This window comes from Ylistrum balloti, unplaced genomic scaffold (genome assembly GCF_031769215.1).
Source record: "Ylistrum balloti isolate Yb309-2 unplaced genomic scaffold, AGI_CSIRO_Ybal_v1 Utg370840, whole genome shotgun sequence".
In the NCBI taxonomy this organism is placed as follows: Eukaryota; Metazoa; Mollusca; class Bivalvia; order Pectinida; family Pectinidae; genus Ylistrum; species Ylistrum balloti.
In genome coordinates this window covers 2,095,887-2,112,797 of record NW_026782484.1, presented here as the reverse complement: position 1 = coordinate 2,112,797, position 16,911 = coordinate 2,095,887, and the positions used below count along the sequence as shown (strand labels likewise).

The following is a 16,911-nucleotide window of genomic DNA, read 5'->3' as shown; positions in this document are numbered from 1 at the left end:
ATGTGTTGATATTATAACTTTTTAATAGAATGTAAAAAAATTAAGAATTTTATTATTGGATCATTTAAGAGAAAGTATATGAGGTGACAATTTTGATCTGTAAAGACTTTTTTGTCCACATTATGAGTTTTTGTAATATTCAAATAAAGTTAAACAAGAATATATCGTAATATGTAAAGTTGTTTGTTTACACTGAAGTCATGAACAACTCAAGTTGAGTTGCTTTGTTTTATAAACAATACATGATTTGTAAATCAAAATCTTAAGTTTAAAAATTTTAAAAACATACTGCTTCAACCTTGGAAAAGGAGTTCCATCAAATAACTGAGATTGATACTGGTACTTCAGTATAAACATATCTTATCATGGACAACATTTCATAACATAACAAAACCATAACATAGCACTTGATGCTGGTGACAGATTACAGAGGATGTCGTCAATATCATGGTACAGATGAATCAAGATACATAACTATTTATCAATGGTGAAACTTAATCATAACTATGACAATATATACATATACATGTACCTACATAAAAACAAAAAACCTGTACATTACTCATGATGTGTCTATTCTTTTTACAGATCAGAACTGCTGCCATAGTAATTTGTACAAGTCAAAACATATCTGAAATATCAATGTGCGAAAAGTCGTTAGACCTTTTAACAATATAACATGGTTTTAAAGTTTTACCATAAGAAATTGCTGAATATTATTAACTTGTCTAATGATCATTACTTCCAAAATGAAATTAAAAGATAAACATTCAAACAGTTTAGAATGACTGTTTCAAAATATTTTTGATTACAAAAGGTCAAAACCAGCATTTCATTACCAAGTAAAAACATTTCAAATACAAACAGATGTCATTAATCTAAATCTTCACTGTTATGAAGATGAAAAACTTACACACTGTAAAAGTGAATAATGCATATTGTAATAATAATGAGAATCACAGACATACAAGTTTAAACATTCATATCACATTTATAACCAATGAATTGATGAGCACATTTTCTCCCGTAATTCTTTCTTCTCTCTCTCCTACCTCCTCCAGTACACTGTTCACCTAAGCATTACACTGAAGTCAACCCTGATACTGAGGAAATAGCTTTCATTCCAAAGTGACAACAAGGTATCACGCCCGCATACACCCAGCCATCTGCTGAATCTGTAATAATAGTTGCTGCTCCTTCTCTGCAAAAAGTGCTGCCATCTTTGCAAGTTCATTCTCTAACTTTTCAGCTCTGGCCTTCTGTTCCTCTTTCTCCTTCTTAAGTAATTCCTCCCTGTTGAGTGCTTGTATCGTTTCATCAACAGCCTCATTCCTAACTGCAATGGCAGTATTGTAATTCCTCATGGCCTCCAGTTTCTCCTGCTCTGCCCTCTTCTTCTCCTGCTCTGCCCTTCTCTTCTCCTGCTCTGCCCTCTTCTTCTCCTGCTCTGCCCTCTTCTTCTCCTGCTCTGCCTTCTTCTTCTCCTGCTCTGCCTTCTTCTTCTCCTGCTCTAGTAAAGCCTCCCTATTTAGAGCATCCTGTTTCTCCTGCTCTGCCTTCCTCTTCTCCTGCTCTGCCCTCTTCTTCTCCTGCTCTGCCCTCTTCTTCTCCTGCTCTAGTAAAGCCTCCCTATTTAGAGCATCCTGTTTCTCCTGCTCTGCCTTCCTCTTCTCCTGCTCTGCCTTCCTCTTCTCCTGCTCTGCCCTCTTCTTCTCCTGCTCTGCCCTACTCTTCTCCTGCTCTGCCCTACTCTTCTCCTGCTCTGCCCTACTCTTCTCCTGCTCTGCCCTCTTCTTCTCCTGCTCTAGTAAAGCCTCCCTATTTAGAGCATCCTGTTTCTCCTGCTCTGCCTTCCTCTTCTCCTGCTCTGCCCTCTTCTTCTCCTGCTCTGCCCTACTCTTCTCCTGCTCTGCCCTACTCTTCTCCTGCTCTGCCCTACTCTTCTCCTGCTCTGCCCTACTCTTCTCCTGCTCTGCCCTACTCTTCTCCTGCTCTGCCCTACTCTTCTCCTGCTCTAGTAAAGCCTACCTATTTAGAGCATACTGTTTCTCCTGCTCTGCCTTCCTCTTCTCCTGCTCTGCCCTACTCTTCTCCTGCTCTGCCCTACTCTTCTCCTGCTCTGCCCTACTCTTCTCCTGCTCTGCCTTCTTCTTCTCCTGCTCTGCCCTACTCTTCTCCTGCTCTGCCCTACTCTTCTCCTGCTCTGCCCTACTCTTCTCCTGCTCTGCCTTCTTCTTCTCCTGCTCTGCCCTACTCTTCTCCTGCTCTGCCTTCTTCTTCTCCTGCTCTAGTAAAGCCTCCCTATTTAGAGCATCCTGTTTCTCCTGCTCTGCCCTACTCTTCTCCTGCTCTGCCTTCTTCTTCTCCTGCTCTAGTAAAGCCTCCCTATTTAGAGCATCCTGTTTCTCCTGCTCTGCCCTCCTCTTCTCCTGCTCTGTCCTGTTAGCTCTGGTCCTCTCTATTTCAACTTGTTCTGTTAAGTGTTCTGAAATGGGGATAAATCAGAATCAAATTTTCAATCAAAATAAAAATGACAAAACAAACATTAATCAATTAGGCATTACTCTCTATTCTATTCTTTAACCTATTCAAAATGTTTATCATAAATAAATTCAGTGGGACAGTTTAGTGAAATAGTACGTAAAGCAGCACCAACAGATAAACATACAACCATGTCTGTTTCAGAGAAACTTATTTACTGTAAATAAACAGATGTACATGTATTTCATTTTAATCCTACTTAAACATTTATACAGCCATAAACAATGTGTTACAATACTTCTTGGCAAATGTAGGATAAGTATACTGTAAAAACCCACATAATGTGTACATTTTCTTTTTGAGAAAATAAATGTCCTAAGTTGGGGGTGCACACATTACGTAGCGACAGGATTTTCAAGGTTTTTTTCATGGAAAAATTTAAGATTCTGTGAGGTTGCCATCATTGTTTGTCAGGATTATCTGGCACTGAAAACTGATACAAAACAGATTTGATGATTTATCTATAAACAAATATCATAATCAAGATAATTTCTGTATATATTAATGCAAACTATCTGAGTGAGTATCATGCAAAACCTGGACGAAAAAGTGATGGCAACTAGACAGACAGAAAACTAACGATCAGCAAAGACAGGGACCTGTTTGGGACATCGAAAAATATGTTGATAATAATTTGATTATCTTTTGAAACCCTGGTACTACTTTCTATAGCGTACACTATTGAGACATCATTTCATCAATTCACTTATCTATTCCAATTTAAAAACGCACTACACTACAATTATGTAAAAAATATTTGAGACTCAAACTTGTACAATCTGTAGCACTATTATTGCCTAGCCATGAATATTCCCAACTCCATGACCACTTCATGAGATAATCTTCATAAATGATTTTTTTTACAACAAATAAAATCGCTTTTTCAAACGGATATTTATGTTTCAAAAGCGATATACGAGTAAATCTGAATGTAATTCTGTTGAATTAATGCACATGCTAAAATGCAGCTGTTTTCCATTACTGCCAAATACTGCAAAAATAAATATGGAATGTGGTGTGTTGTGACAATGGCGGTCCAAGTTGCAGGATAAATACTGATTCAGGTATCTGTATCATCCAAATGCCTACATGTCATGATGACAATGTCAGTGGTCTAAAATACCAAGGCCTACTTGTTTGAAGATATCATGATGTGGTTGATAAGTTAAGGAGTTGTAAACATTTCTTGACAATGAGTGACTTTGTGCTGTAGTCATGATTTTCAACCTTAAGTAGTGTACCAGTCGAAAGTTGTCTCCCTTTGTCATTGTGTTCCAATGCATTTCAAACATATCTAGCGTAAACATAAACAGCTGTAACATGTTTAGAAAACTTAACAAAACTTATGCGAAAATCATTGTACACTGAATATTAAAGCCAAAGAAATGAATGGCCTCACGATAAGAGTTTAACACTGACCTAACCCAGTACCTTTGATTCTGTTCCACTGCAGTTCAAACTGTTCCTGGGTCGGTTCTCCAGGATCTGTAAAAAGTTAAACGATTAAGTCATATCTGATATATCAACCAGTCTGTTATTGTGTCCATATACATCCTTCCAAACTAAATCAGACACAGAATTATAAAGGAAATATTTTTTTCTTTTTTTTTCTGTTTATTAGTGTGCAAACTGCATTATGTTCACAGATATATCAAATGAAACAAGTTAAGCTGAAATATGTGTAAAAAACTGCAAGTTTCATTTTGACAGTCATTTTTTCTATTAAAAGAAAATAATACATAATCGTCATTCATTGGATGCTATATATACTGACAAACAGCCTGACAACTGCTGGATAGTAAAACAGCTGATTTGAAATAGGTGGGAAACCTGTTGTTAACTTCAGGAAGTTAAGAAAAATGGTTCCACAATAGATAGAGAATACACACAGAAAATGTAAACAGTGATTATATAAGATCATGATGACTTACAGGCAGCATGACAATAGCGGAGACAGAGTTTGACATCTGCAGAGAATGCAAACTTTCCTGTTCCTACATACATATTCAATATGGCATCCTCTGCAGGCACCAATGTGTTCAGCAGACTCTTGAATGTGATGCCTACCCCTGAAATTCAAACATTTAATTGGTTAAACACAAAGCTTGAATCTGTTTATTTCAAGCAGCAATTCGTTTTTATTACATCTAAACATTTTTACAGGCAATACAAAATTGAATACATGTACAATACTGTTTAACTTTATACAATGTAATCCATTCAGGAGATCCCAGAACATCCTTGACATCAAATATGTTTGGGATTATATGGATAATATGCATGTTTTTGATTAGATTCTGAAAATATTGTACTAAGGAGGCCCAAAGGGTAACCAGGAAATGCCTAGCATCATTTCTACCTTATTTGATCAAAATCTGATGAGTGGTCTCCTGGAAAAGACCAATTTAATTTAAATACACACATTGTGAACTGTTTGGTATGCTGCGACCAGACCTTCCAGGGTCATGTAGACATAACCAGGCATTTTTCAAGGGGCTCTGTTGGGCAGAATATTGGCCCCATTTCCAATAAGATTTATTACATAATATGGCCAAATTCCTAAAATATATAGTTCATTCCTGAAAAATTCTTTTCTAATTGATCCTACTTTTACTCAAAATGAAATTCTAAAAAGTCCACTCCAGAATATAAAGAAAAAAAAATAAACCTGGTGGGGTCAACAATTTGCCAAATGTTTTCATATATTCCCTTATGGTTGTATATCTTGTTGTCAGGATATTTCAATGTTAATTAAATTTTCAGAGCTATTCTATGTGGAAATGGAACTGTAATAAAATTATGTAACTGTGACCTCCTTATTACTTTTTAACATTTTAAAAACTTTATTCTTTAGATGTAATATTTTTTAAGCACACAAAAACTGTAACTTTCCCTCCAATGTATGCATTGTTTGTAAGAATTAGCTTAAACAATGAAATTTTTATTTTAAATCTTTTACTTAGACGATGTGCAAGCTGTCTAACCTTAATGTCTTCCAGCTAAAAGTAGCATTTATCACAGTGGCCACCCAATGATCCAAAATATAGGTGTATTCACCATTAAAAGGACATAATAAAATTTGAAATTTTGCTTTTGTTTATAAAATCATAGTACATGTATATATCCCTTTATTTGAAAAAAAAATGAAACAAGCGAAAAATTGTTTGTACATTTGGACAAACATATATGCATATTTTTAAAGCCTTTTGACCTTTAAATTGGTCACACAACTCTTCATTTGACTTCTATCACTGTAAATCTTTCTACTGACCAGTATTTGCATGAAGGAAAAGGAGTTTACCTAAACATTACTTTGTGACTTGACTTTAGATCATGCAACTTTACTTATGATTTCTAACCCTGCATCAGTTACAATTATAGACATTTGACCTCACACTTCTTCATTTCACTTCAATCAATGCTCTTTCTGATTATGCAATGATGAAAATACCAGTCAAACATCATTTTACACTTAACCATGACTTTTGGCCCACCAACATCTGAATTTTTCTCCGAATTTAAGATAGCATCATAGCAAGCAATATTAATTCATTGAAACTTTAAGAAAATGCGACAATAAACTCTGAAAAACAATTCAATATGGTTGCTTTTTGCTTTGCATATTAACAAACAAAAGTAATAATTAATTACTTAACCAGGACCCATGAAGGGTTCAGATGTCTGCATTACAATCTAACTACATTCCAGGTTTGGAACAGAACTTGTACTTTAATTAATTTTAAAAGAAACTCATCAAGAGCTAAACTCATTTTGGAGTTGCTGGAAACTAGATGTAACTTTCTGAGCGACCATTCTAAATAGAAAAATTTTAAGATAAACTGATCAAGAGCTAAACTCAAAACTTAAAAAAAAAGTCTTTCTCAGCATCCCTTATTTTTGGAGTTGCTGGAAATTGGATTTAGCTTTCTGAGCAACCATTTTAAACACAATAGTTGAAAGGGACATGTTATCAACAATACTGTCACCACTAGAAAAGTAGCACCAAAGTCTGGCTCCCACCACGCTTTGTCCCAGGTGAGGTAAAATTGAAATCAAAGATGACTTCCTTCACATCTTTAAACAGGGATGTAGCCACAACTAGGCCAATGTCTCAAAGGGAATGTTTTAGAAATCTTATGGGAGGTTGTGTGAAATAGTTTTAGATAAACAGCCAAGAGAAATTTGACCACAAGTCTAAGATGGCCTCCTCTGTCACTCTGCATCCACTATAAAACACCCAAACATTCCAATGAACAAAAATGATGCAGTTCCACTACACTCAAAGTGGAAATGGGTATCAAATCAAGAAAATTTTTTAAATTATGCGATGTGAATATTCACGAACATGTAATTTTCACTGAAATCACATTTAATTCTGTACTTCTTCTACCATATACTAGCCTACTTCATATAGTCGATAGTAATAGTAACACTTCACAGACTGAACATAATGAATGTAATATGAATTTATATTACGATACTTACATTAATTAGTTCAATTTAAACAATCCTTTATTCAATTCATCCAATGATATTTCACATATATATATCTATAATTAATTACATTTCAGGAAGCTTATATTAATTCCTATCCCACCTTTTATACAAACATATCAAAACGTGATACTTGAACATTGAAAATTTCAAACCAGGTTCTATTTCCTCCTCCTCTCTAACCTTTGAACAATTTTTTCAACACACAAACAATAGGAACCCTTCTTGTTCTCATCTAGATACAAGGTTTTGGTATGGGAGGTGGAGTGCATAAATGGACACATTGTTTTCTGAATTAATTGGTTGTGGTGTAGCTCCTGATACATCCATGATCACTGCAGTATTGGGGGAAGGTTGGTAGGGTTGGATGCAATGGTGATGTCTGAAAATACTTGGGACTGGCACATTATTGGTTATTTCCATGCTTTCTTTAGTGTTGCAGAAGAATATATTTTGAATACATCTATGGTTTCCGAAATATTTGGAGGTGAGGTTAAAATATTCATGTACAGTAACCAGGCCTTGTGTCTCACCAACCAACTAACAATATTATACATATTGCACATATTATTGGTGTTGCAATATAATATGTATTATGTATGCCTAATCCCAGTGCAATTATCTGAGGACCCACCACACTTAATTAGGTTTTCTACCAGAAAGAACAAAAAAGAAACATAAAAACACACAAAAATCCTACCCTTCCTATATCTTTACTTCCAATCTAATATGAACTGATAAATTTTGATTCTAAATTACAAGTAACATGATTAAAACTGGAAACTGTTTAGCAATTTGTGTAAGGTGTGTCAATTGTCTACAATGTCTCACAAATAGCGTTAATAGATATTCTTCAGAAAAATTACCAGGAGTGCTCAAATTAGTATATCATCTCACTGCTGTATTATAGCTGTATTGTATCAAAGTAAAAAATTTGCCAATATCGTTATGTAATATAAGATCATTACACCACTATCAGAGACAAAAACAATAATATTTGTAAATATTGTGAGTAATCTTGAGGTTCAAATATCATTTGAAATTATTACCAGATGAGTAATGTACTGTGAGTCTATCATTTATATTACATATATAAAAATATACGGTACCTCTTTCATGAAGACTTTGCAGACCAAGTATGATCTGTCTATCTGTGAAATTCAGCTTCTCCTTCATGACCCTGACATGGGGCTTCACCATTTCCAGACTGATCCAATCCTGTGCTTGGTCTGAGGCTTCAACAACAACAACATCCGTGGGTAAATACTCTCTCTCCATGCTAGAGGCATACAGATTTTCAAAGGTGATCAGATCCTCATAATCACCTAACCACACTGGTTCATAGAAATGATCCTGGAAACTTGGCCTATTGTAAATCAATACACCATCAGGAACATACTTGTACTGCAATCCAAGCAGATCTACAGATTTCCAGAAATCTACAACACCTACTCTGGTGTTTCTGCGCTGATCAAACCTCGAGTAGGAAAGGATCTCCATCAGCCTATTATCAATGTTCTCTTCACTAATGTAGAATTCATCAAGTTCATCCGATGTTTGGATGCACTGTACACGTAAAAGCTCTTCTATATTGATGAAAAGTGGTTTATCAAAGTGTCCATCCACTGCCATCTTTATTTCTTGCAATATTTCGTGAAGTATACAATCTGAAAGTAGAGTAAAATCAGACTTTATTTTCTATCACACATATTCTAGGCCAATATGTTTTAATATAACTTATGATACTTATTTTTGTGTCTATAAAATGATCTGACCAAAAGCATATCCACCAATATCATGTCAATCTCTTATCCAACATCAAATGATGTAAATTTCTCAGTGATGTCATGCATGTCACTAGGTATGATATCGGTAAGTTTTGAAAATAACACATAAGATTTCCTCAGATACCAAATTTAACATTTGGATGGAGTAATGTCTGCACCCAACACACTAATGTAGGAACCTGAAGAAACTTTCGCTGGTTGGAAAGAAAGTGTCACAAAAATCGCTTAATTTAAGATGACTGTCAAATTCACAAAAATCATAGTCTCAACAACCTGATTAAGCTCATTATTTGCTTATATTGGTGCACTTGGATACAAGAATTCTAGTGTGAGCTTTCGGTGTACTTGTAAAAAGCTACATACACATTATCATTATAAAGTTGAACAGCAAACGCACGTTGGTTTACAAAAAAAAGAGGAGGAGTTTAGAACTATGAATCTTACTAATCATAGAACTAAAAGAGAGAACTTGACACTTTATATGTAAAATGGTATATCATTCGGTACTTGGAGATAAACTAAAACCAGAGGAAGAACAAAAGGATAATATAAATACACTGAAGTGGTGATTTAGCATTTCAAAAACTATAAATGTAGATCGAAATTATTACAGATCTCTGGAAAATGCATCAGTTTGTGCAGTTTGACAGGTGCACTATTGCCGTCGTTTTGTTGGCGTTCTGAACAAAATAAGTAGTTTCTTAGTGGTTAACTAATAATATGTGCATATTCAGTTGTATTATTATAATATTTAACATCTTTCGTACGAATCAAACACTTGTTTTGGTTGGTTCTTCACATGTGAACTTTCATGTTGTTATTTTCTGACAAGTGTCAAATCTAATTTTCGCCTAAATAATTCCACAGTGCTACACTTTGACCTGCACATATTGTGCATACATTCTCACAGACTCGTATTTTTGACTACAAATGTATGTGTCAACCAGTTATGGAGAAGAAAGCAAAAAATATGTACCTACCGTAATCAGGCCAAACTAGTTTATTTCCACAAGAATATATCCACCATGTTTTTGTTCCAATTCAATGTCCGATAGGCGCTTAGCGTTGATGGTCTTCCTCGCCGCTACTCAATAGAACGTTTGACAGAGTCGGACGAAGGATTTTGACTGGCTGGCGCGAATTTTGCGGCAATATTAAAAAACGAAATGTCGCTTATTTTCATTAAATTATATCTTTACCCATTATGTTGCCTGGAAAACATAATACGCTACAAGACTTCCCTGCGTTGTTACCGTTTGCAATCAGATTCACACGACAATTTGTCATATTATTCCCTTGATATTGAAAGAAGGAGAAACAGCTCTTAGCGATGTATGAAAACAGGCTGGAAAAACTATGGAGAATCATCCGATGAATTATGACTTTGATGCAGAGCATGGACTAGTCACCACTTACGTTTATCCCGGGTGAATTTCGAATTCGTCGATACAGACACATATACATTTGTAGTAGTTTTACTAACTTAAATATTTGATTGTAGAATACTTGATGTTTTTTTCGATGATTAGCTAAATGTGGCTGCTGCAAGCTTGTTTAGAATAAAATAAATCTTCACGACCACGAACTTAGAATCCTTATAGCCTATATAAGTCTTTTCCTACAAGTTACAAGTTACCGGAGCTGTTTATTTTATTTAAGAGTATAATATAAATTAAGGACGGAAGCTGAGAAGAATAATGAGCATAAATATGAAAATAAAACACATTCTCACTCACTCTCATACATGTATTATAAATGAAATTCAGTTAGAACTTGCAATGATATTTTACTTGAAATTTACAAATCGTTTAGTTTTTTTAAGATAGGAGCTAGTATTTTCAAGTATAATTCTAATCACCACGTCAGTCATACCAATGATTCACAAACCCGAGAAGATTATAAATAGTGGTAATGTGATGCCTGTAATTTACATGAAGGGGACATTGGAAGAAGTAATGTACTGAGTTCTCTGTAGCAGCACCACATGCACAAGAACCATCATCAACCAAATGATCCATAAATTTATCAAAATTGAAATCACTAGCACTGTTTCGTAACTGACAAAGAATAATATTTAGATTTCTAGGGACACAATTTAAGAAAATATCAGAAACTATAAACGGGAAAACAGTTTTTTAGTTTTGATTTGAAGCTAGAGATTAAAATAGAGTTTTTAATAGTATCATCAAGAGAGTGCCAATTATTCATAGTGGAAGGGAAAACTGTTTTTATAATTGTTAGTCCTGGCAGAAGGTACATTGAAGAATCTTTCATGTCTAAATGCATAATTATGGTTTGTATTCATGGAAGGTTGAATGATATTAAAAAGATACTTGGGTGCAAAATTATTGATAATCTTGAACATTAGTGCAAGTTTGTGATTATGTCTTCTAGTTTGTAATGTTTCTAATGTGTTTCAGAGTAAAGAATTCTGTGTGATGTACCCTTTCTTAGTCCAGTTATAATTATCATAGCTTCAATTTGAATAGATTCTAAGAAATCATTTTCAGCTTTTGAGCAGTTATCCCAAACTATATCGGAGTATTCTAAAACAGGTGTGATATAAGATATGTAAATTGTTTTAAGGGTATTTCTATCAACTTTATGTTTGATCATTCTAAGTATGTTAAGTCTGGATGAAGCTTTTTCATGAATTTTAGAAATATGATCAGACCAAGTACCTTTTTTGTTAAATGCCTAGATGTTGATGAAAGTCATGTTGTGTTATCAGGTGGTTATTAAAGAATAGAGGAGGTGATTATTATTATGTTTTCGTGAAAAGGTTATAGCTAGTTTTATTAGGATCAAAAAGTATTTGCCATTTATTAACCCAATCAGATATTGAGGAGAGATCATCATTAAGTAATTTTGCAGGTGTATCAAGGTCATTTTCATTTTCTATAATTATATAAAAAGAAGTAATATCTGCAAATAATTTAACAGTAGAGGTAACATTATTGGTGATATCATTGATGAAAAGAAGAAACCGCTAGGGTTCGAACTATTTCGACTCTTCACTCTCCAGCTGGACACTACTACCGCTGGGTTCGAATTATAGCGACCCTTCAGTCTCTAGTCGGACACTTTAGGGGGTTTGAACTATAGCGACCCTTCAGTCTTTTAACGGACACTCTACCACCGCTGGGGTTTCGAACTATAGCGACCCTTCAGTCTCTAGCCGGACACTCTACCACCGCTGGGGTTTCGAACTACAGCGACCCTTCAGTCTTTTAACGGACACTCTACCACCGCTGGGGTTCGAACTACAACGACCCTTCAGTCTTTTAACGGACACTCTACCACCGCTGAGGTTCGAACTACAGCGACCCTTCAGTCTCTAGCCGGACACTTTAGGCGGTTTGAACTATAGCGACCCTTCAGTCTTTTAACGGACACTCTACCACCGCTGGGGTTCGAACTATAGCGACCCTTCAGTCTCTAGCCGGACACTCTACCACCGCTGGGGTTCGAACTATAGCGACCCTTCAGTCTCTAGCCGGACACTTTAGGGGGTTTGAACTACAGCGACCCTTCAGTCTTTTAACGGACACTCTACCACCGCTGGGGTTCGAACTATAGCGACCCTTCAGTCTCTAGCCGGACACTCTACCACCGCTGGGGTTCGAACTATAGCGACCCTTCAGTCTTTTAACGGACACTCTACCACCGCTTGGGTTTTGAACTACAGCTACCCTTCAGTCTCTAGCCGGACACTCTACCGCTCGACTAAAAGATCCATCAAAGAAAAATTCAAACCCTTAAAACATCATATACAAAAACAATAGAGCAATCCTATTGGAAATACATAGAAGGTATCGTCACTCAGTTGATTACAAACCAATGACAAATTCTGGACGTATATTAAACATAAAAAACGACAGCAATGGCATAAGGGCACTGAAGTATAATGGCAAACTCCACACCGATCCATCCGACAAGGCCAATTTACTGAACAACCATTTTCAATCAGTCCATTCGAGCAACGACAACACTAGATCAGAGACACACAGATGCTGACAGCGTGACATTCCTGTGATGTCAAATATTCACAAACTTCCCCCCCCCCCAACACACACACACCAACATCAAAACAAAAACAAACAAAAACAAAAACTGCTGATCCTGACGACATCAAACCAAAGATCAAGAGTTCGCATCCAAAATTTCCCCATTCTCTGCATCGTCTTCCAAAGGTCATTAGATACATGTTATGTATGATTGGTGACAGCTAACATCGCTCTAGTATACGAAAATGGCCTAAAAATATCCAGTTGTATTTTCTGTAAAATACTTGGACACATTATCGTCAGTAACATCATAAACTATGCTGATAACAACAATATTATATATCCGTTACAGCATAGATTAAGACAATCCAGGTGTCATGTGAAAGCCAACGAATCATTTCTTGTAAGCTGGAAGATGGAAAAACAAACAAATATATTAATCATGAACTTTAACAAGGCCTTTGACAAAGTAAGTCATTCACTACTTATCCGTAAACCTAAGGGTTATGGAATGACTGGAAAAGCTATTGCCTAGATGTCTAACATCCTATATTGTAGAACCCAGTCTGTCGTGGTAGAAGGGGAAATGACCGATCCTGCCCTAGTAAGATCCGGATCCAAGGCTCGGTGCTTGGGCCGAGTCCTTTTCTATATTACATCAATGACATTGCTGATGATTTAAATTCTACCATCACGTACATGGCCATAACATCGCAGCAAGATGCCAACTCCCTGCAAAGAGATTTGGATAGATCAGCACTTTGTGAGAAACAAGGGAATTTCCACTAGTCAAGGCTAGTAAGGCGACCAGCACTCCCAACTTCTACATGTCATTGATAACAGATTCTGTTGAAGTACTCGCGGGTCTGACCCAGACTTGATGTTCCCATACAGAAGTCTGTCACCTGTGAAGAACTTTACTTTGGAACCTGCCATCTCCGGAAGGTCGTTGATGAATGAAAGGAAGAGTATATGAGCACTAGCCCGATATTACCGATGTCGTTGACGATGACATCGCATCAAAGAGTAATTAGCTGTTGTGTCCTGTTCTTGATGAAGTCCCTTATTCACGCTTCTTTTTATGTGCAAGAAAAATGCTTGCTTGTAGAGTACGTGTTTGTGGTACACGCCGTCAAAAGAATCAGCAAAGTCTAGCAGGGCAATGTCTACTTGGCCTCCCTTGTCTTTGGTACTAAGGAGGTCATCGATGGTAATGACAAGCTTGGTCTTGTCTTGTCTTGCAGGAACACTTCGATTGCATTCTGTGTTGTTAGTCAGAATGGAGAAATCGTTCAAATGGTCCATTACATGGCTGTGTGCTGTAGCATCGACCGATTTTCAGCTTTTCGGTGTTTACATGATTGCCACCTCTCCAATCATCTGGTATGGTACTGCTCTCAACAGACTCCTGATATAAAAATGATAGGATTGGCAGGGCGTGGCTGGTGTAGTCATGCAGGAATCGTCTGGTACAGCGACCGTCTGTACCTTGATGTTTTGTAACGATATGAGTACTGCATTCTCACTCAAAGAGATCTTAGGTAAAGATAGTCCCTTCGTCTCTTATCTGGTAAAGGTGTCATGTAATCCGAGGTATATACTGAATGGAGCTCATCAATTATAATTTCTGCCTTCCTCTTTGGTGTCACTGTAGAGTATCTAGACCTCCTACTTTTGGTGCTACAGTATCCTGTCGTTTCCTCTTCAGGTACGACCAGGAACGGTTATTATTAGCACATCGCCGATGATGACTTCGTCTATCGTATGTATCTTGTGTCCCTCTGTGTTCGAAATTTCAGATATCTGTATTTTTGCCGATCTCTCTCCTTGGTGATCCATCTGGCTCTGCCAAACGCCCATTGTTTTCTTCATAACAGTCACTGAATGTGGCGTCTGATGTTATTATCAAGGTTCTTCAATTTTCTCACGATGCTTGGTTTGTCTGCTGTATCCCACAGGTGCATTTTTCTCTAGTTGGATTTGATACATTTTGCCATGGTGACGAAGTCCACTTACTGGCACCATAACAACATTCTCGGCCCCATCGGCTGTCAAACTTATTGCTATACCATCTGACAGAGTTAAACGAAGGGCAGTAACTCTGGGGCATCATAAGGCACATCATGCGCTGGTAAGAATTTACACTTGTTGACAGCTGTAGTTTAAGTTGTATAGAGGAGGCCAGATGTCTTATCCTCATGCCAAGAGCAGGTAACTTGCACAAGAGCCAGGACATCTTGTATGTTGGCAAAGACTTCGTTGACTGTTATTGGTACTAACCTGCCCATTAGTCTCAGTAGTGTTCATACAATGATGTATATAACATATATTATAATACAGAACATGATTCCAAACCAAGCTGTAATTTTCCTTGTCACAACATGTATTTTCTCCAATTCAAATCTGAGGTTTTCCGTTTAGCTTTTGTTTGTTTGTTTATTTGAGGTTTTCCCCTCTTTTTATGCCAACAAATGATGACCTGATTTTTGCTATATTACTTTACAACAATTTACAGATCAGGATTGAAGTTTGTTCTTTCTCGCATTCCTTAAAAAATTTCCATAGAGTTTAGAGAAGGGGTTTGGTGGTGGCCATTTGTTTAAGTAGCCCACATATACTGGTTTATGTCAAATGAACCACCACTGAAATGTTATTGCGTGTAATATCTTCTACAAAATTATATGTGTAATTATACTTTCCACCTGTAAATTAAAAACAAAGGACAATATCCTTTTAAACGATTGTAGTGTAATATATTGCCGGGCCTGCAGGATATCGGCAATACTGGTCATTCTTATTTCAAATTAAAACATCTATATCAGAAACATCTTACTTACCTTCTAAAAACGAACTGTACAATCGTTTCAAAGTACGAGCGATAGTCGTGCGAATATAAGAAGTCAGCAAGAAAATAAAGTAAGGTCGCAATGCTCCAAAACATTATGATGGAGATTTGTTGCAAGAAATGAGAACAAAATCAGCTTTCAGTTACTAGTTTTGGCAGGTATAACAACAGAATATGCTTATTGCTTCAATTTAAAAAGCTGTTGCTCCAAACATACAATGTAGCTGGTGTCATGTTATGAAAAGTAACTTTTCTCCCAAAATATGCAATACAATGAGACAAATTCCATCATCCGATAAAAGTTTGAGTCGCAATATATTGATAATATTTAGTCACTTTAGCCTCTTAACAAACAGTTCCATAGCAGTGGATCATTACTGTCATTAGTGAATATAAGGAATTCTTCCGCTTGGAAGGAGCTGCAGCAATGTTCGGTTGGACACCTTAATATAGGATCTGGTGCCTGAAATACACACGCTAGTGTTCTTGAAGTTAGTAAGCATTTATGTAACAATTTTTGAGAATGATATACACTTTAACAGTGTAGCATTACATTATTTTTCCTTAAGCACTGCCATGTACTTTATCTTGGATTTAGACAGTTATGGTGTGGTATCCTCCTTTTTGAAGTACCTCGTTGTCACACGTGCAATGTTAGATTTCCGTCTGATCAAATCAAACCGTCGAAGACCTTCATAGATGCTGTATATGATGTGTATTAAAATAAAGGAGGTGGTATATCAATATGGAATGGAAGAAAATAACTGTAGAACACCTCTTGTATTTAATTTTAGATTTATGTAAATAAAATAATGTGTAATGTGAAGGGATCTGGTAATAGAATTATGATCTTTAGTGATTGGTCAGCTGATATATGAAGGTTCAAGACATATGGTCATGATATTATCTTCATATGATCATTTTGGTGGATGAGTGTGATTGGAGAGGTTATCACAAATCATATCCAGTTAAGTGTGACTCTGAAATCTACACATTTTACAGTGTAATGCACAGTTAAATGCTACAGAAGGCTTAAAGTAGTGAAATCTCATGAATTGGTTGATTATTATAACTGGATACTGACAACCAATCAATTACTGACAACCAATCAATTACTTACAACCAATCAATCACTGACAACCAATCAATCACTGACAACCAATCAATTACTTACAACCAATCAATTACTGACAACCAATCAATTACTTACAACCAATCAATCACTGACAACCAATCA

The 16,911-nt window shown here is 36.3% G+C and overlaps 1 protein-coding gene across 1 annotated transcript; it reads right to left on the bottom strand.

The window, feature by feature from the left end:
• Positions 1–823: 823 nt before the first annotated feature.
• Positions 824–9,839, bottom strand: LOC132558951 (golgin subfamily A member 6-like protein 24). Its single transcript, XM_060223575.1, is given in 5 exon segments — positions 824–2,485; positions 3,973–4,026; positions 4,473–4,610; positions 8,145–8,702; positions 9,803–9,839. Coding segments are annotated over 4 exon segments (2,058 nt in total). The 5' UTR covers positions 8,668–8,702; positions 9,803–9,839; the 3' UTR covers positions 824–1,142.
• Between the last annotated feature and the right edge of the window lie 7,072 nt (positions 9,840–16,911).